Source organism: Camelus dromedarius, chromosome 2, assembly GCF_036321535.1.
Source record: "Camelus dromedarius isolate mCamDro1 chromosome 2, mCamDro1.pat, whole genome shotgun sequence".
Taxonomy (NCBI): domain Eukaryota; kingdom Metazoa; phylum Chordata; class Mammalia; order Artiodactyla; family Camelidae; genus Camelus; species Camelus dromedarius.
Window position 1 is genome coordinate 92,969,387 of NC_087437.1, and position 21,471 is coordinate 92,990,857.

At 35.5% G+C, this 21,471-nt stretch overlaps 1 protein-coding gene across 2 annotated transcripts in view; it reads left to right on the forward strand.

Annotated features, from left to right (window-relative positions):
* Window positions 1-21,471, forward strand: part of GBE1 (1,4-alpha-glucan branching enzyme 1) — a 243,316-nt gene that overhangs the window by 75,999 nt on the left and 145,846 nt on the right. For both annotated transcript variants that reach the window (XM_031457686.2, XM_031457692.2), the window contains one exon: window positions 6,113-6,228. In XM_031457686.2, the coding sequence (XP_031313546.1) occupies window positions 6,113-6,228 (116 nt within the window). The remainder of the gene's footprint in view (window positions 1-6,112; window positions 6,229-21,471) is intronic.

The window sequence follows — 21,471 nt, forward strand, 5'->3', positions numbered from 1 at the left end:
ATATTTAACAACTGATGGCGTGAGGGATACCCATTCAGATGTGAAGTGACTGACATCTGCCGTATGGGCCAGTACTGGCCTTATATTAGATCTGTTATGAGCCCTGCTACGTTCACCAGGGACCTTACCTTACTGCAGAGTGAGGCCTGCTTATGGTAGAGGTTGGCCCAAGTATGGACCACGGTCTTCAGCATATTGGCACCTGCATCAAAGGTGGAAGGCTCTGTGTATTTGGCGCTGTTTCAAACAGGCATAAGGAAAATATATATTAAACTCCAAAACTCTGCAGAAATGAGGTGGCTAAGTGCTGATGAAGAGAAGTACTTTACTGTGAGTTAAAGAGTTTGGGAATATTTGAAGGAGGCTGACATTTAAGAATTTTACGTGAGGATTATTACATTAGAAAAAGAAAGGTTGTTGGGTTTGAGATAAATACAGAGTCTGTGCGCCCGATGCAGTGACCTTAGTTAATGTTTGATCGCCTGCGCCGAATGTGTTTGCAGTTCATATTAAACTGTGCATCACACATCGTTTCTTTTCCATATCTCGATTTAAATTCTGTCTGCTAGTGTTGAGTCTATGGACAAATAGAATCTTTTGCATTATCAGATATGATGATGAATTTCAGCCTGTTAGTAATAAAATACCTATTAAAATGTTTGCTTTTAAAATGTGTCAGGTTATCCAAAATTGATAATCATCAAAACTCTTAGAAAATATTTTAATAAAATAATTTATGCAGCAAGAAACCTATTCTTATAATACCAAAACTAGAATAATAAGCGCACATTGCTTTGGGGGTACCTAACCCTTAACCTAGCAATGCCTAGTTTCTGGCAAGAAATGAGACAGAAACGTTACTGACCGGGGTTCTTGGCCTCCTTAAGCAGTAGAAATGATGAGGCCAGATGAGAAATTCAGGCAAGGCTTTGTTGGGACTTGTGCTGCAACACGAGGGAGTGAAAACAACAGGTTCCCTTGCTTGCTCCCTGATGGGGCATGAGTTTGTCCCTTAAATGGGGTGAGAGTAGGGGCAGGTCCAGGGCTTGGACTGGAGGGATGATTTAGGTGATCTGCCCAACCCCTTGGTGGTGCTGTGTGCAGGGATCATGTGCAATACTCTGCTTTTGTTCCTGACACCTCAGAAGTGGCAGTTGGGTTTTTGGTCTTTCTGTATCTGGTTGTTCATAACCCATTCCCAACTGTGCATGCATGCAGTTATTTTTAGTTCCTTATAGTTTCTTTGTATTCTGTTGTTCAGTCCCTGGTGCAAGCACTGTAGCCTAAGGTCCCAGGCCCCAGGTCCCTGTCTTAGAAAGGAAGATGAGTTAATATATTAATGTTTAAAAACTTTGATGTTACTTTTCTAGGTAGAAGGCTTCAAATTTTTATTCATTTTGTGATCCAAGTAGCCTATACATTTTAGGCATGCAATATCTTGGTGAGAATATTATAGAAAGCATTATCTGTAGACACTTAAGCAATATATTGGGTAATGGCCTTAATATGTTATCTTTTCATGTTCAATTGTAAATTTTTGTTCCTTCACACTAATACATTCACATCCCTTAATATCTCAGCTCTGTTCTGTAATATTCATCTTACTGGTCATCCTTCTGGGCCTTACAACCCTTGTCAATCTCAAATTCGAAATCCTAAATTTCATGTGAGTCATATTTGCCTTGAAGGATTATTAATGAGAATTTCTATTTCAGAATTTCCTTGACCTATTGATTTAGAACTTATTTGGTAATCTATAAATCTAATTTAATCTAGAAAATCACTCAGAAAGCTCTGAGCAGAGACCACCTAACTCAGCAATTGAACCAGGAGGTTGATTCTCAAGTGTGGTCCCTAGGCCCGCAGTGTCAACATCACCTATGAACTTGTTAGACATGCAGATTCTTAAGCCACACTTCAGAGATCTGAATTAAATAACTCTGAGGGTAGGGCACAGCAATCTGTTTTAATAATCCCAGTCTGTTTTAACAAGTGATTCTGATGTGAACTAAAGCTTGAGACCCACTGAACTGCAGAACTCTCCACGTGTAGTTCTGTGCTTAATAGAGAAGCAAATAATTGTGATGCATGGTGATGGGATATTTTGGTTCTGTCCTGAGGCCTACATAGAGATACAAACTATTTGTATTAAGTACTTAATTACAGTTAATTCTGTCTTGTGGACTCAGGATATAAAGTCATAGAAGATTAAAATGAAAATGTATGAGTAATCTGGTTCTAAAAGTATTCTCTCTAGATATATTTTAATATACCTGAGAACCATTTATCATTATTATTATTTTACTCTCAATTATTTTCAGGAATAAAGTGTCATGGTGTTTCTCAAGACAAATTTCCTAAAAAATGTGTCTTTCAACTCTTATTAGTTTGCCTTCTGTGTTTTTCTAAACAAATTTCATTTGAAGACCAAAAATCCCACAATTTTATTTAATATTTTTATGCCAATCATTGAATGCTTAATTTTTATTTTCATCTCTTTAATTGTGTACTTCCACAATTAGTTTGCACAGTCATGCCTAGATAAATCTTAATGGCAGTTCCTTCTTTCTTAACTGAGGGTTTACTGTTAAGTTTATAAGAACAGCCCCAAATCCAATGATTCTTCTAACTATTCTGTTCCTGGACCTTATGTATCTGCATCCTATGGAGAAAAGCTCATCTTATTAGCTACTTCTGGAAGACCATTTTAGGGATAAACTGGATTTGTTGGAGAAAATCTTTCATATGCTTACAGTCCTGTAGAAGTGGTTAGTTTGGTTGATACCCATTTTTTGAATAGAAAGAAGCAACACTATTTAAGAAAGGAAGAAAAGTGAGGCAAATTCAGGACTCAACACTGACTGTAAAAGGAATCAAGGAGATGAGAGACTGGTGGTGGTGTGGCTGAAGAGGGTCCCATGTGGGAAGACAACTGCCTATTGCAAAACTTGGAAGTTGTTTCATGCATGTATGCCCCTTGCAAGCCTTCCCTTCTCTCTCTCTTATGAAATCTTTAGCATGTTCTGCATTACTTATGATGATGGGTAGAATGGATTTTCTTTTAGAGCATATGTGAAGATATCCTGAATTTTTCTTTGAAGGTTGGAGTTCAGCAAGAGGGTATACTAGTAGTGGAAGTTAACACCAGAGTTTCCATGAGGAGGAGTTGTGCTAATCAAATGAAACTCCTGAAAATGATAGAAAACTTTTTTTTTTTTTTACAACGCAGGATTAGAAATAATCCACATATGCGTTAGAAGATTTAGATTTCTAAGACACTATGAAAGGAAAATGTGATTCATTAAAAGTATTTTTCCTTATACAAATATTAAAACTTTACTTGTTTAAATAGACCTTAAAACTCAAGTGACTATAAGCTGAAGAACCTATTGCAACTGAGATTCAAAAAACTAATATTCAAGAACACATTTACTCTTACATTACTGAAAACAGCTTTTAAATAAATTTGCATATGAAAATTTCCTGTATCATTGAAGTTTCACTTTCAAAGTAACAAAATCTTATTTATAGTTGAATTTTTAGTGGATCCTTTATTTTATGTTTTACTACTCACTTTGGTGTATCGTTAACTCAATTTAACCTTTTCTGGATGAAATGCAGCTGTCATTCTGAGCACTAATTTTGAGTTTGGTGCTGAGCAGGGCCTAGGTTAAGCACTGAGTACATATTTAATGAATGAATGAATGAACTAATGAACTGTACCCTTTGTTTTCAAATCTAACTAACCAAGAAAAGATCTGCTGCTTGTCTTAAGTTTGTCTTAAGTGATTAGCTTAAAAAGAAATTCAGTAAATGTATAAAGTGTTACACTACCCAGATATTCATATTTCAAGCTTTTTTTTTTCCCTCTCTACTTATGCCCTAAATTCTTTGCTCTGTTGAAGGAATGTCACACCATAGATAGGTGAGATGTATTTGAGGTTTTAGGGGCAGGAGATTATAATGACACGGAGCCTATTGAACGGCTCCTGAAAATAAATTGCCTTTAGACATTTTCAGATTGTCTTCATGGTGGGGAGTAATGTTTAGATGGACCTTTATTAGATGTTATTTCTTACCTCTACTCTACCCTCAATGTTCAAACTGGCTGCGAGTGAAGAGCCTTAGAGCTGATGGCAGAAAGTGTTGGTGTGTAAAAGAGGAAATCATGGCATAAAATTAAGCTTCCTGTTGTTGCTATTATCTCCTCAATTAAGAATCTAACTTCTTCTCCCTACAGTGCACAGTGTCACAGGGCTGCCTAATTTTTTTTTTTAAACAGTAAAATAGTTTAGGTATAAACAAAGAGGGAAAAATGTAATAAGTAGCCTGGTGTACAACACCAACCTTAAGAAAGCAAACATCACAGATATTATTAAACCTTCTTGTGTTCCATTTCCTTTACCCAGTGTAAATCACAATAGAATTTGATGTTTAACATTCTCATTTTCTTTAATATTTTTACTACGTATGTGTGTATCATATTATATAATACTATTTTGCATATTCCTTGAATACAATATAAATTATATTTTTAGATCCTTTAACATAAACTTTTGGCTATATATATAGATAGATAGATAGATACATATATTAGATGGATATAGATATATTCACTGTAATCCAGTCAGTTTAGAGCATTATATAGCATCCCATTTTTTAATTACACTATTTTTACCCATTTTGTGGCTGATTTAAATTTCGATGGCTTCCATTTTTTACTATTGTGGCAATTCTTCAGTGAACATTTTTGAATGTTTTCTTGTGCACATTTGTGAGAATTTCTAGGAGTAGGATGGTTGGGTCATGGACTTACTACAACTTCAACTTTGCTATTATTTTACCAATTTGTACCTTCAGCTGCCGTGTTATTTTATATCCTTGCTGACTACTTGATATTTTCAAACTTAATTTTTGCTAATCCAACGAGTGGGTAATGACATCTCCCTGTTGTTTTAATTTGTGTTTCCTTAATTACTAGTGAACTTGAATATCACTGTGTGTGTTTATTGGCAATTCGTGTGTCCTCCCCTGAATATCCTTGTTGATTTTTTTATTGGTTTATTTTTTCATTGATTTATAGATGATCTTCATATATTTTGGATGCTGTTTCTTGGTGTATTCATTAAAAATGTATTCTCCCAATTGGTAGATTTTCTTGTCATTCTGTCTGTTGATAAATGCATGAAGATCAGTCTGTAATCAGTCTATAATCTTAGTAGTCAAATTTATTTGGCTTTTCCTTAAGGTTTTGTGGGTTTGTGTGTGTGTGTGTGTGTTTTCTCATTTTAAAAAATTCTTTCAAGCCCAAGATTATAAATACATTTTCCTGTATTTTCTTCTAAGCATTTTACCGTTTTGTCTATCATATTTAAATATTATTATATGTTCAAGTGATTCTTTGTTATATTGTTGGGTGGAGATCTACTTTTCTTTTTTTCTTTTCTTTCTTTTGGTAAGGATAACCACTTGTCCCTGAACCACTTATTTAACAGTGTGTCCTTTACTCACTGATTTTTAATGCTATTATATGTTAAGTTTCCCTCTGTGCATGGGTCTGTTGTTCATTTGGCTTTCTTCCAGCACCTGCAATCCACCTGTTCTTTGCCTGTTATAGTTTACAACCTACTTTTCTTGCTTGAGGCCCTTCTTTAGATTTTAACCCAGTTCTATTACACTGTTGTGGATTTGGGTAATACGATTTTAATTATTTTTCACCATTTTTATTTCTATCATGACCTGTCTTATCTAATTACCTAGAATGCATTTCTGTTTTTTCATATTATCTCCCTTTGTTGATGATTTTTCTTTAGAAAGGATCCATCATTCTATTTATTGATAGAAGTATTAGAATTGAAAGTTCAATGGAAAATATGTTGTAATCTTTGATTTTAAGATGCAAAAGTCAAACCTCCCAGTACATATCTTAAAAATAAATTAAGAATAACCTGCTTTTTCTAAATGGCTAGTAGAGTGCTTTGTTTAGTACCTTAGAAAACAATGTTTTTTGGGCAATTTGATTCTGTATAAGTAGACAGTATATTATACTTTGCTTGAAATTCATTATCAGTCTTACTATGCTGTTCTTAACTAATCTTCTTTATTTTTTCAGATAATTGGAATCCATTTTCATATCCATATAAAAAAATGGATTTTGGAAAATGGGAGCTGTATATCCCACCAAAGCAGAATAGATCAGTTGTAATACCTCATGGATCCAAATTAAAGGTACTTTTCCTCCCTCCTGTTTTTATTTGAACTTACCATTTTCTTTTTGTTTTGTTTGCAAAGTTGGATTTAAAATATTGAAATGTAAACTGATGCATGATAATTATGGGAAAAACTGTGAATTTTCAAATAGAGGAAAATTTAAGAGAAGTCATCAATAATTTGAAATGTGTCAGATTAGAACTGTCTGGTTGATAAGGTACCACACTTACTAGTTGTATTATCAAATTTGGAAACCTTGTATGAGGAGTGATTGAGTAAGCGCTAAAGTTTAGCCCAGGAACCAGAAAATTTGATTTAAAAAAAAAAAAGGAACCTGTCTTCAAATCAGCAAATGTGGAGAGAAGTTTTATCTGTAAGGACAGACTTGATATAATGGATTTTGTGATGAGCCACATGAACGTGGGAGGCAGTACTGTGTTGGAGACCCATGCCTTGTGGGGACATGATTTTTCTGATCTCTTTCTGGTCTTTGACATCAGGGCTCTATTTCTCCTGTTCTCCTGCCTTGAGGCCCCTTGGATTAGCCTAGGGGCCTGCCTGTCCTCTACATTCCCTCTGCGTTGGCTGACCCTGAAGTTCTGCATTCAGGGTGTGCAGAGCCGACACAGCTGCCCTTTCCTGTCTCCCGAAGGGAAGCTTGTAAAGGATGAGACCCAAAGTCTGGGTTATAGATTTCAGATTTGATTATATAAGAGGCTATCTAAATCCTTAAAGATTCACTTGATTTTAGCCCCTCCTCATATAGTTATATAATGTTTCCATGTCCCTTTCAGTTCTTTCCCTTCCTTGGACATGTGATAGCATTCATAGCATTTATCACAATAAATCCTCTGACTAAATTATTATTTTTATTGGCATTTTTTAGTTAATAATATTAACCAGAGGTACTTAAAATTTACTTAAAATCACAATACACTGTGTGTTTGTTCTGCAGGGTTTTTTGTTTGTTTGTTTGTTTGTTTACAAATAATGAAATTATAAGTGTATCTGAAAATTCCTGAAATATTGCCACTCCTCATATAGTTACCAGAAGAGCATATTGTCTGGAATAAAGAGACATTTTAACCTGGGATGGCAGCCAAGATTCTTCTTAATCTATAGTGAAAAGGAGAAAAAGTAGCTACAGTATACAATAAGAGGGATTTAAATTTAATATAAATAATCCCTTTTCCAAGTCAATATAAGCTCCACAAGAGCAGGGGCCTTTGCTGTCGTTTGCTAATACTGTATATTCTTAATTCTTAGAAGTGCACCTGGCACAGAGGAGGCACTGAAGAAATATTTATTGAATGTTGAAGCCATTTTTATGCTCAATGTTTGAAGGAATAAACCAAGGAGCTTGATTTTTCTAAGGTCTATAGGAAACTGAGGCAAGGCAACTGTTATAGTACTGGTTTCACTGTTGCTTTAAGTCTTATGGCCATTTATTTTGTTTTTAAGAACTGAATTTGCTAATTTTTGAAGTGCTGCAGAAACTTTTTTGTCTTAAATTAGTTCCGACACCTTACTTACTCTTTACTTTAAATGGTAAATGAATTTTTGTTTTGCAGTTTTTTAAATTGGAGTCTAGTTGATTTACAATGTTATATTCATTTCAGTTGTACAACATAGTGATTCAGTATTTTTATAGCTTATATTCTACTTAATGTTATTATGAAACAATAGCTGTATTTCCCTTGCTGTCCCGTGTATCCTTGCTGCTTGTCTATTTTACGCTTACTGGTTTATCTCTCAATTTCATACTCCTACCTCCTCCCTTCCCACCCTCCCCACTGGTAACCTGTAAGTTTTTTTTCTATATCTGTGATTCTGTTTCTGTTTTGTTATTATACAGTGAATGAACTAGTTTTCACATGTTTGGGAAAAGTGGATTACTAAGAATGGATGATTATTGATACATACAGGGAATAATGATAGGCATTTGCCTTTTCCATCCAACTCCAAATCTGTTATACTTTCTGCCATGGTCTGAATGTTTGTGTCCCCCCAGAAAATCATGTGTTGAAATCCTTATTCCTGATGTGGTGGTACCAGTGTGTGAGGCTTTGGGAGATGCTTAAGTCATGAGGGTGTAGCCCTCAGAATAGGATCAGTGCCCTCATAAAAGAGGCTTCAGAGAGATCCCTGCCGCCTTCCATCATATGAAGGTACAGCGAAAAGTCTGCAGCCTGGGGAGGCCCTAGCCAGGCCATGCTGGCAACTGATCTCAAACTTCCAGCCTCCAGAACTGTGAGAAATCAATTCCAGTTGTTTGTAAGTCACTCAGTCCCTGGTATTTTGTTATAGCAGCCCAAACGGACTGAGATGCTTTTGACTCTAAGCTATGTACTGTACTATGCTTTCTTTCATAAATTTATGTGACCTGGATGAAATGAAATAATCAGAAAAATTTAAAAAGCATCTTTAACCTTTTTCCTTAGCTTTAAAAATCTGTATCTAATGGTAAGTAAACATTCAACAAATACCAAGTAAACTGTTGTATAATCAATCTTTCTTCATTATTATTCTCTAAAATTTGTAGTGAAGATAGATTAACTTGAAATTTAGGCCTAAAATATTATTCATAGTATTTAGAAGTTTTGCATTTTGAAGAAATGTTTAGATGCTATTATAATGTCAGTATGGTGATATAATTAGTTTTTTTATTTATGGGAAATGTATCAGATTCTCTTTTGGGGGTGGGGTTAAATTCTCCATAAAAATTCAACTAACTTGAGGTTTTTGGTCTTTCAGTTTGAAACTGTCCCTAGGTAGTTTATCTTGGTAATTAAAAATCTTGTTTTAAATTGAACTTAAAAATTTATTTCAGTCCACAAGGGATTGACCTTTATAACTCACTTGTGGATGTTTCTCTTATGAATTACCTGGTAACCTTAACAAAAAAGAATTGTTATCTATCATTAAATTAGTAGCTTTGTTTTCTATGCATAACACCTGGTCTTGTTGAACGCTTTGAAAGAAGATACCTAATTGCTTATATGGTCATGTAAATGTCTCCTTTCTATGTTTTTAAATAAGTTTACCAAACAAAATACTTTAAAAATAGAGTAGTATAATAAGGTGAATTAAACATTCAAGGCTATAAAGATATAAGGAAAAAATAGAAAACTGTTCCTGAAGGAAAATGAGATGTATATTACTCATGCCTTTATTCCTTTTTCTTCTGGATACATAGCCAAACTAATTTACGGAAAAGTATTTTTTGTTCATTATTTTAAAATACACACTTTTAATAGCAATTATTTTGAAAAATAACTTCTCAGGTTGTTTCATAGAAATTTAACAAAGTGATTGACGTCCTGTTGTGTGTCAGGTGCTGTCCTTGATCTGTGATGCTTATACTGAATTGTGATATATATGTGGGGGTGTGCGTGCACTTTGAAAACAAAGTGCTGTCCGAGCAGAATACCAGTGAACAGTTTATTCATTCTGTGATGGTAACAGTGGAAATAACAGAAGGGCAGTGACATTCAAGCATGCTTGGTAACATGTTTGTTTAGAAGTTGACCAGAGAGATAGAGGGAAGAAGGACGTTTTAACCTGAGTGAACTGCATGAATAAAAGTGTGTGTATTGATTGAAGTTCCAACAGGAAGCAAATGGCACACTGAAAATAGGACAGTTTGAACTTTTTTTTCCCCTTCTGAAAGGCTGTTTTCAAAGTTGAACACCCAAGGGATCCATTCTAGATTTCAAAGGAGGGTGGGGTACGGGGACTTAATAGCACCCATATGTTACCTTGCCTTGGCCACAAGGAACATGGGTCAATGACTAGAACCCAGAGGGGTACAGAATCTACCATCTTGAGGGTAGCACTGTTCTTTGATGAGACACAGTTAATTCGTGATAAACTTGCAGGGAAGGAGCCAGAGCCAGAAAGGAAATAAGTGCTCTAGTCTCTCACTCTTCTCCCTTTCTCTGACCCCTTCCTGTGGCTCTACACTGGCCAACCCAATGGGAAGCCAGAATTCTGGGGAATATAGTCCACGTTAGTCGGCCTCCTGGGGCAGAGAGCTGGTGAGAAGTAGATCTGAACTGACTAGTAAGATGTAGCTCAGGAAGTAGTCAAAGACCCCAGGGAAGGAAAAGTGAGAGGTTAAGGAAAGTAAACCTGAAAGATGGGTTGGAGGCAAACTGAAGAATTCCTTTCTTTTCTTCTGATTTTCATTTTTTTCTAATTCATTCCAGTCTATCCATATGACTAGCAATGACAATTCGAATTATCTTTCTTTAGTGTTTAGGATTCTTGTGTACTTTAATTTTTCCTTGCCAAATCAGTAATAAAATGGACTAGAAGAGATATTTCTTGATACCAGATCTGTAACCTTTTCAAAGGATAATATGTTAGTCACCTAAAGGAACCATGACAAAATACCATACTCTGGGTGGCTTAGACAACAGAATTTGTTTTTCTCACAGTTCTGGAGGCTGGAAGTCTGAGATCAGCCAGCATGGCAGGGCTCTGGTGAGAATTCGTTTCCTGGCTTACAGATGACTGCCTTCTTGCTGTGTCCTCATGTGGCACTAATCCTGCCATCAGGCCCCCAGGCTCAAGACCCCATTTAAACCTAATTATCTTCCAAATGCCCCATCTTCAAATACCATCACAGTGAGGGTTAGGGCTTCAACATATGAACTTGGAGGGGGGCACAATTCAGTTCAGAGCAGATCATATTGCTTTCTGAATTATAGTTAGATGTTACACAATTGATTGGTAGAAAAGGGTCATGGAACCTAATACTTACATTTGCAATTTTCTAAGATGAGACATGTGAAGAAAATTAGATTACTTTACATTCATATTTAATTTAATCATCATGGTGACACTGTAAGATGAGTTACTATTATTATATAAATCCATGCTCCTAACAATTATACTATACTGCTGGTCAGGCTAAAGATTTACAGAGGGAATAAAAAAAGGAATACAGAAGAAATAGAACTTAAGCCTTGTCTCAGATTTAACAAATAATTTTATACCATATTTGATTTTGCTTTTTTGTGTGGAGACTAACATCCCTATCTTTCAGGGTGCTGAATATTGAAGGGAACTTCCTTGAAAATAGAAAGCTGATAGGTAGTTTGTGGGAACAGTTTGGGTTGTAGAAGGTAAGAGATCAGATTGATTATGTAAAGTGAAATTAATTATTGAGAGCTAGAATGAGATTGCTAGGAAGAAAGATGTCATTGGGCAGGGTTGTGGCATGTTGAAAAATTAGTATCTAAATATTTGCTTCCGGAGGTTAATCTTGTAAGTGCTTTGTCCTTTATTTCTGGAATATTTTCTTGTGTTATTTCTTTACCAGTTTTCTTCCCTCCATATTTTTTGTTCACTGTTTCAGGAAATTCTAATATTTGGATATTGAATCTCCTAGACCGTCTTGTCTTTGTGTCAAGTTGCCCACCTTTGTGACTTTCTGTTCCACTTTGAGAAGTTACTTATCTTCTAACTGCTTTTATTTTAATAATCACATTAAGACCATTTCTAATGACATGCCTTTGTTCTTTACCTTTTTCATAGATTCTGTCATTGTTAAATGCCCAAAGATACTTTTATCTTTTAAAAAATACTATAGATGTTTTATCCCCCTAAGTTTTCTTCTTCCCTACCGCTTCACTGTTTCTTTCAGATTTCTTTTCCTGTGTTTTTATAGTCTTTTGTCTTTCGCATTGCAGGCTGCCTTGAAATGCCTGGTGATTCATGGTTAATCATATTTTAGAATGAGTTAGGAAAAGGCAATTGATCATTCTGTTCCTGGTGAGCTTTGTTCCTGGTGGTCTTCACTGTCTGGTAGTCAGAACATGAGCCAACCTTTATATTGATGGCAGTCATTGGAAGTTTTTCTCCAGGATCATTCATTTTTTTCCAGATATACATCTTCCACTCTCATACAAGGGGTGGGAGGAAAGGCAGGGGGTTGAGGAGTTTGTATGTGGCTACTGGCATCCATGGATAATGACAAGGAAAGTAGATAAAGGTCCCAACTTTGAGTAAGACATCAAGTCTCCCACTTTCTGCCTTTGCCATTTGCTGTGCTTGTTGTCTCTGCGTTGCGAGCCCACGTAGTTCAGTGAACCTCTTACCTCCTATTTGAGGGGTGAGAGGTGGCATTTTGGAGGGATATACATTTATCTGTATGGGTTAAAGAGAAGGCTCTGCTCAAGAGCCTACAGTCCTTGTGCTTCACATTGCATTTTACCTTCTTCCATGTTACTAGGTGCCTCCAGATGCCCAGTCTTCTAGGGGTTCTGTGAAGCAGACTGACCAGCTCTCTTTAGGTTCTTCCTCTGCCATCCATATTTTAACCTTTGCCTGTCTACTTAGTTCCTTACCCCTCCAACTACTTTCTACATTCCAAAAATTTGTGGAAATTTCCATTTTCTAGCTACCTCCTTTTCTGTCCTTCTCTGTTAATACTTTTTTGCATTGCTTTGCTATTATTTATTTCAACAGAAATTTGGTAGGTTTGTCCTCTTTTAATTCCTACTTCTTAAGCACCCTTATTTAAATGAAAGAAGGAAAAAGTACATCTACTACATAGAAGAATATTTTATAATTCTGGAGCCTCAATTGGGTATTACATTCTGTCATACACCATGATTATAAAATTTTGGTCAGACTGATTATTTCTTGCTTGTTATGTCTTTACATATTATTGTATGTGATAAAGATTTTCTTCTCTATGACCCACAGAAAATCCTTTACTCACTTCAATTGTTACCTGGTTCAACTTAATCAACCTTTAAGAACCTGAAACATCTAATTGTGGGAGAATGTGTAGTTAGAATTAGGTGCACTTTCCCTTACCACAGAGCTTATAATTCTTTGTGTTTTCAAAATACAACATGAATGTTAATAAACCTAAATAATATGCTAGGAAAGTGGTTTTCCTCTGTAGATGAGAATAAAGGCTCGTTGATTGGCTAATTGATTCATTTTTCTGTTCTTTTTTTTTTTCTGAAGCTCTCTAGAATGTTGATAGGAAACACAAAATAAATGTAAATTTCCAAAGCAATCTATTTTGCTAATCTATAACATAACTCTATTTACCTAGAGGGCAAGTGAGGTAGAAAGTGGAAATATTTCCTTCTATTTTGAGCTTGCTTCACATTAATTTCTTTATCAAATTTTGCTCTTCTTTCTTAATATCTTAGCTCACACATATTTAGTTTTATATTTTCTGCACTTGACGTATTACACTGTCTTCCCTGGATGTACGTGAAGAAATAAAAGATAAAATGCCCGCACTTTGAATTTATTGTCCACCTGGAGAAAACTCACCATAAACAAATGAGTCCCTTGAGCATTCTGTGGCTGGTGATACAGTAGAAAAGACGCTTATTTTTTTAAGAAGATTGTAACAGAAGAATAAGACTGAATAAATAGAATATGTGGCTGTTTCCTTTTTTTTTAATTTGTTAGTTTTCTTCATTTTTGCCTAAATACCAATGGGTCCAAGAAAGAACCCAAGAAAGCAGATAACAGAGAGGACGAGAATTAGAGATAGATTCTTAGGGAACTGGGAAGATAGAAAAGAACAAAGGTCACAGGTGGATTAGTTAGGGAATGATTATAGGAAGAAATATATTTTAAGTCTGGTCTTGAAGGAGTTAATAGACGTAGATCAATGAATAGGTTGTCAGGGGTCAATTAGAGAATAAAAGAATATAAAGCCAAGCAGGACTGTACAGGAATTAACCAAGTCTGTGTGGGAGGCAATGGTCAGTTTGGCTCATACTGACTTACGAAGATAACAACTGTATAAGGAGACTAAATGAAATAGTGAATCTATTTTAGGAAATTTTACTCTCAAAGCGTGCAGGGTAATACAGTTGCTAAATTTTGACAGAAATTCTTGTTTTCTTTTTCTTAAATCCTGCGTTTCTTACTTTAAAAAAAAAGTAATTTTTAATAATGAACAATTTATTCTTTAACTCGTGTTTTTTGTTTGTTTGTTTTCCTTAGGATTTTGACCCTTAATGATCTCATTTTTTTCTCACAAATGTTCATACTCTCTCTTCTAGAGCATATAAAAGTGCTAAGTATCTCATTTTCAATTAAAAAAAAGATAGCCACCATTAATGAACCCTGAATGTTCTCTCTTCTTCTTTTATGTTGTAAAGATTCCTAGAAAGAACTTTACTATCACGTACGTCTGTTCTTTCTATATCCTCATTTCCCTTTCACTGGTTTCCATCCTCTCCTACTCTGATTTAATAACAAAAAATAAAATAAAGTAGTAAAAATAACTGGATGATGGTAGTTTAAATTTGAGACCTATGAATGAAGCAATATAAATCTCATTTCCCATTATGAATCATTTGAACTACATAGTCACATAGTATTTCATATAGATTTATGGATGAGTTCCACTGTGTCATGGCCTATGATAGGATCTCAATGTTCTGCAGTTCCTGAGTGATCATTTCTAGTTATGCCATGGATAGGTATATTCCTTTGCTATGTGCCACCTGCCAACTCAAAACTTGTCACAAGTTATTGTTTTTTGCAGCTTACTTGTTAACACGTTCTTTTCCTGAGGCACATCCTGTAGAAATCCTTTTAGTGATGACTTGAGATCTTATATACTTGTCTAGGATTAAAGTGTATTTGTTATATAGATCTAGTTTTGTCTTATATCCAGTGTTACTGATAAAAATCCTGATAATTTGATTTTTATTCCTATGCAAGTAATCAGTTTTTTCTCCTGGTAGTCACTTGGATTTCCACTTTATCCTTGATGTTCTTAAATTTTCACTATCCTCTGCCTTAATACAGAATTACATTACTTATTCTTTTCTTGAAACAATCTTATCCTTATAACTCATCTTTTGGGTTCTTATTTCTTTCTTCAGTCCATTTTCATATTATAGCCATATCCATCATTCTAAAATTTGAAATCTGCTCATGTTTATCTTTCTATTTTAAAACCTTTGTGATAAACTCTCCCCAACCATATTTGATTATAACCAGGGTTTTCAAACTGTGTGACAAGGGCTGACCAGATCAGTTTTCAGATTCCCCAGCACTCACCTGCAATAAGGAGATTCCTTTTGTGTTTTATAGTTGGGCTCCCATGTATGACTATGTCTAAGTAATGATTTATCTGTTTTAAAAGAATTGAACAAGACTGGCCTCTACGATGAATTCCATGCTCCTTAGCTTGCCATGCAAAACCCTCCATGCCCTGGCCTTTGGGTTCCTCTCTAGCTTTGTCTTTATTCTTATTTCAGTCTGTTTGGGCTGCTATAATAAATACTACAGACTGAGTGCCTTAAAAGTGACAGAAATGTATTTCTGCCAGATCTGGAGGCTAGAAGTGTGAGGTCAGGGTGTCAGCATGGTAGAGTTCTAGTAGTGAGGGGGGCTCTTTTCCAGGTTATAGACTGCCATCTTCTCATTGGTAATGTCTCTTCAAGTGGCAGAGGACAGAGAGAGGAAGCAAGCTCTCTTATAAGGGCACTAATCCCATTCATGAGGGCCCCACCCTTTTGACCTCATCTATGCTAATTACCTCCCATAGAACCCAACCTCCTAAAACCATTACACTTGGGGGTTGGGTTTCAGCATATACGTTTTGGGGGACACACACATTCAGTCCATAACAATAAGATTTAACATCCACACTGAATTACTTGCTGTTGCTTAAACGTTATTCTGGTCATATCTCTACAAATGCAAAGACAGCGTCCCTTTTACAGGGAAGGGCTTTCCCCAGTTTTAGCAATCTGACAAACTCCTAATCTTTGATACAGTGTTTATGTGCCATTTATTTTTGGTGAAGTTTTTCATAATACTAAACTCCACTTTTCACTTACCGGTTACCCCTTCTGCCACAAGCCTCTCTAGGGCCTGTTTCCACCGTACTCACTGTGATGACATGTACTTTAAAGATTGTGAACTTTTTGAGGAGAGGGTCAGTATCTTGGTCATCTTTCTGTCTCTGGAACCTCGTAATGTCTGATTCATAGAAACTATTAAACATGTTTATTGACTGCGTGGATGAAAAGTTAGAGATCATCAGGTGAGTGCATTTGCCACTCCTGGAAATATTTTTGCATATGCATGTTCTACAGAAAGTGAAAGAAATTTATAAAGTGTGTTTAGTCATTTTAAATTTTCTTCGAGCTTAGGCATCTTCAACCTATAGAATTGCTATGTTTAGGAGGAATCCTGTTGGTATCAGGGTTAAAAACAGACAAAATAAACAAATATTGGTCTGGAAATCACAATTTGTTTTAATTAGTCTTTAGCATTTTCTGTGTTACTTTTAAAACAAAGATTTCTGTGAGTCACTGTTTAGAGAACCTAATATTAGAAAAGAGTTTGCCTTTCTCCTGAAGATACAAAATACTTATTTTTGTCTCATGGTTCCCCCTTTTCTCTTGTCTGTCAGAAAACTTAAAATTAAGTGAATTGTACACTGGTGATAACCGTCCATCTCCAGAGTCCGGTAACATTATCTCGCCTCCCTGCCCTCCAGCCCTTCTCTCTTCTGACCGTTTTCATTGTAATTGCTGATTTTTTTCTTCTCATTTTATTTTTAAATATTACATTACATTTTAAAAACTGCAAGCTGTTTTTTTTTTTCTTTTTGGGGAAGTAAGAAGAATATAAATCAGATGTATGTAAATCTGTGAATAAGGACAGGGAATCATTTCAAGTCAGGACCCAGAACTGGTTTAATATTTCTTTAAATCATCTGTGAATAAATGGGTGATGCCTCATTCATTTTTCTTGTAGTTCAGAACCAATTAGTTAGGAGGCTATAAAATGGATTTACTATGGGATGTGCCAGGGGTCACAGTGTTTAGGCGTTTAGATGAGTACTATAGAGAGAGAAAAGACCAACTGTGAGATGATGTTACTCTTGCCCCAAATAAATAATTAGATGTTATTTTCTCTGGGTGAAGCACATATCATCTCTGTTTTAGACTTTTTCCTCATGGAAAACTTTCTCTCAACTTTGAAGGATGTTTACTTTTGACACAATGAAATAGAAATCTGGGATGTCTGTTTTACTGAAGGTACAATAAATTATAGTGAAAGAAAAATTAGTTCATTTGTCTCTCTTACGTATGTAGGTGAAAACGTATTACAGCTTGCGTATGTTAAGCCTGATTTCGAAGTTTTCCAAGGCAAGGCCCAGGATCATGAACTGCTCAGATGACATAGTTTTGTTTTCCTTTTTCATTTCAGCTAAAGCCCTGCAGAGAGTAGGAGGTTGTCGGCGAGATATCAGCGGCAGGGTAGGGATTGCTTTTCTGAAGTCATTATGAATTAACAGCTAATGGGTAGCTTTCTTTGATAGCTCGTTTATAATTGAGTGCAGATAGATGAAAATCAAACACAAAGGAACTCAATTTTATCATTAATTTTGACTTTGTTTAACAGATGATTTCTGGGCACCACAGCAGCCTTCCTAATTTGTCTGTGTATGAGAAGAAACTAATCATACACAGCTCAGAGAACAAATAACATAGTTTTCCCAAAAAGGTCACCTTCAGAGACAAGCACAAGCAAAAATCAAACTCACAAACCTGTTGATTTCTTCCATCTCTCATGTTTTATTTTCCTGTTTTCCTTCTTTTTAAAACGTAGTATGTTAAATAATTATTTCGTAATTCAAAATATGCAGTAATTGACTATCCAGAAATATATAGCCCAAATTAGGCTATAAATATAATCAGGTTTGTTCCTTTTAAAAAGGCTTCCTTTCTTTTATTTATCAGTTAGCACTTATTATACACCAGTTACTATTTTAAATACTTTATGAATATTAGTTTATTTAGCCCTTATACCAGCCCTATCAGGAAGGTCTTATTATCATCATTCCCATATTTTCAGATGAGGAACTGAGGCACAGAAAAATTACATAACTGGCTCCAAGTCACATAGCTGGCTGATAGCTGGCAGAGATGGGATTCAAATCCAGGAAGTCTGACTATAGAGGTTGTGTTCTTAACATAACATTATGTTACACTGCTATAATTTATTAGTTTAATTATAGTTCCTGTGATTTCTTGATAACTATGTTTAAAAACACTACCAAGCATAGCCTTTGGCTAAAGTGATAAACCTTTGCAAATCCTAATATGTTTTTTTAGAGTACATGTTTTCCTGTGAGCAAGTGGCGATAAAAGTAAAACATTTGGGAGAACACAGAAGACAATCTGACATTTTTAATTATTAGAAATATTCAGTAGAACATATACTATACATAATATAGTTATTTAAGTATATACAGACACATTTGTACACACATGCACACACATGTATATTATATGTATATATTTCTAGTAGGTATTTTATAGAATCATAACTAGACATCATGACATCAGTGGGAGGGTAGCTTACAGTGAGGATCCTCAAAGGAGACTGCACACAGATTGACACAGTTTGATTTCATGATAATGCTAGTCATTATGTATGTATGTATGTACGCATGCATAATTGTAGTTAGTTTTATAGTTATAGACGCCAGAACATGACAAGGCAAGGTGGATTTTACTTTTTAAATCTAGACTGGTCCCTATGCCTCATGTGAAAACACGTCCATGTTTTACCTCTCTGGCCAGACTAGTCAGTCTGGGGGCTGCTCTGAAAGGGCAAGGTTCAGAAAGTGAGGTCCTGGTGGCTCAGTGAGACCAATGCATGGTATCTGGAAGGAGATCAGTAACGTTACAGAATTAAAGAAGTAACAGACTAAAAGTATCCACAGAGAAAAGCTGAGGATAGGGGATGAAAGAAACCCAATTGCTTGTAAAGCTTGTGTGGCTGGACTGAGGATGGATGGATGAGTCAGAAACGAATGTGGTTAAGAAAACCAAATGAGGTGTGAGTGAGCCAGATGAAGCGAATGTTCCATCATGCTAGTCCCTATATTTGGATTATAATGTGTTTTGCTGGCCCAGGACCACAGTTGGTTGACTTTGCATGTTTATTACTCTTTATTAAGGTTGTTTATGTCTCAGTCATCTAATCAGGTAAAATATTGGTGATTTTACTTTGTCAAAGATCAAAATAACAGTGTCTTAATTGAGAGAGGTAATTTGTTTCTGTCTGAAGTAAAAATCCGGGTCAGTAGGTATTCGGTGGATAAACTGCTTCTCCTATATGTGTATGTTCAGACCAGGTCCCTTACATCCCACTGGTCTTCTGCCTCCAAGTGTGTTATCCACACGATAGGCAATACTCACCATTTCTCTGTGTTTCCTTCAGGAAGAGAAAAACAAGGTCAAGGCATTCTCTTTTAAGGATGTAAACATATCACTTCTGTATGCATCCTTTTGTCCAGATCATTGTTACATTGACCATCCTAGCTGCAAGGAATGTTGGGAAATGTGGTTTTACCTTCGGGACCATTTGTCCAGCTAAAATTCATCAGGTTCTGTTTCATTTAAAGGAAAAATAGAGGGTTGACTGCCATTGCCATTTAAAAGGAACTTTTTAAGGAAATGGAAGAATTAACCTTGTGCTAGAAATGTTCTTTTTTTTATACTTACCTGATCAACTGTAAATAATATATCCTTTTTTCTATGCTATAGAAACACATAGTTTTAAAACTTTTCTGAGTTAATTCATTATAACTTAGCAAAAGTGTAGTGTTCTTAATTCTAAAAAAAATTTGGAGGATATGACTGATATTATTAGTAATACACACTCAAGGATATAGCTAGTATTATTAATAGTGTGAAATCATAATGGCGTGCTTTAGATCACTGCAAACAACAACATTAAACAAATAAAATGAAAGTAAAATCCTAAAGCAGTCTGGAATTTATTAGATATTATGTGAGGCTTAGAATTGTGCCACATTTTGAAGGATGTCCAAATTATCATGAAATGCCAGTCTTACTTTTAATGCTATTTTTAGTTTGACAACAATTTCTGCATAAAATAAGAGTAGGATTTTAATGAAAACACTGTGTGTAAATACAGCAGTGTGGGATGTAAAAGCATACTAAGCAGAATCTGCAACTGACAGCAGCCGGGCTCTAACCTGATTTTCTTGAATAGCAAAATTGAGCATGTAGACCTACCGCTTCTGGTGACAGAGAATTCATAGGACAGCTGGATGGGTACAGTTGAGATACCTAAAATTTAACGTGGGGTTCAAGAAGAATGACTTCCCTTCTCTTCATAACAAAGCTAAATAGATATCGGCTCTAATTTTTTTGTGTGTTGGTGGTGAGCATTTTTTAATGCACATATTTAAATCTTCACTTTTCAAAAAAAAAAATTAAGTTCTATAGGAAGATCAGATAAGAAGGAAAGGGTGTGAGCCAGCATTTATCTGTAAAGTTATAGTAATAAATGAAAGTGATTTTTAAACTGTTTCTCATAGTATTGGAAGAGCTTTAGACAGAAGATTACTCTTTGAAACTGGTAAGTTGGTTAAACATTTTTAAGCACAACCATCAGTAAACTTTCTCGCTCTAGGGATCTTGCCCTGCTCCCAGCTCAGTGTCACCAAGTTGCATGGCCTTCAGGCCATACACTGTGGTGAACATCCTATAGATATTGCCTTTATTCATAAAGTCTCCCTTCCCACATCTGTGCTGTTGATTTGCATGTCTAAAAAATCCGGTGTGTCAGTACCAAAGCACTGATTCTCAAACTTCACCTTGTAACAGGAACACCTGGCAGCCTTGTTAAAAGACACGGCCCAGGGTGTCTGATGAGCTTGCCAAGTTGAATTTCCACAAGTTCCCAGATACTACCAGTGTTACTGGGGCAGGGACCACACTCTGAGAACTGTTCAAAGAACTCTGCTGTTGCTTAGTATGTACTGTTAGTTGACAATGCTTTAAAAAACAGAGCTGTGTCCTCCAATCTTGTTTTTTTTTTTTTCTTTTCTTTCATTGTTTTGTTTTGTTTTGAATTTGTAAATCTTGTGGTCCCTTGCAAATACATGTTGGCTTTATTTTGATCAGTTTTATACAACTGTTTTAATTCTAACGAGGAAGAGTATGGGCCAGGTTGAATAAACAGGAGCTTGAGCAAGATACTATGTTTTATTTTGTTGGGTAGAGAAATAAACTCAGACCAGGAAAACACTTGAATGCCTTTAAAATTTTTCCTCTCACTACCCAAAGTGTGCTATTTTAGTTTACTTCCCACATCAAATAACCCTATTCAGTGAAACTTATACCATCAGAGTTGCAGAGTTCTTTAAAGTCATGGAGACCTTCCTCAGCCCCTCTCCCCCAAAACAAGATTAGGATACATGAATTCATG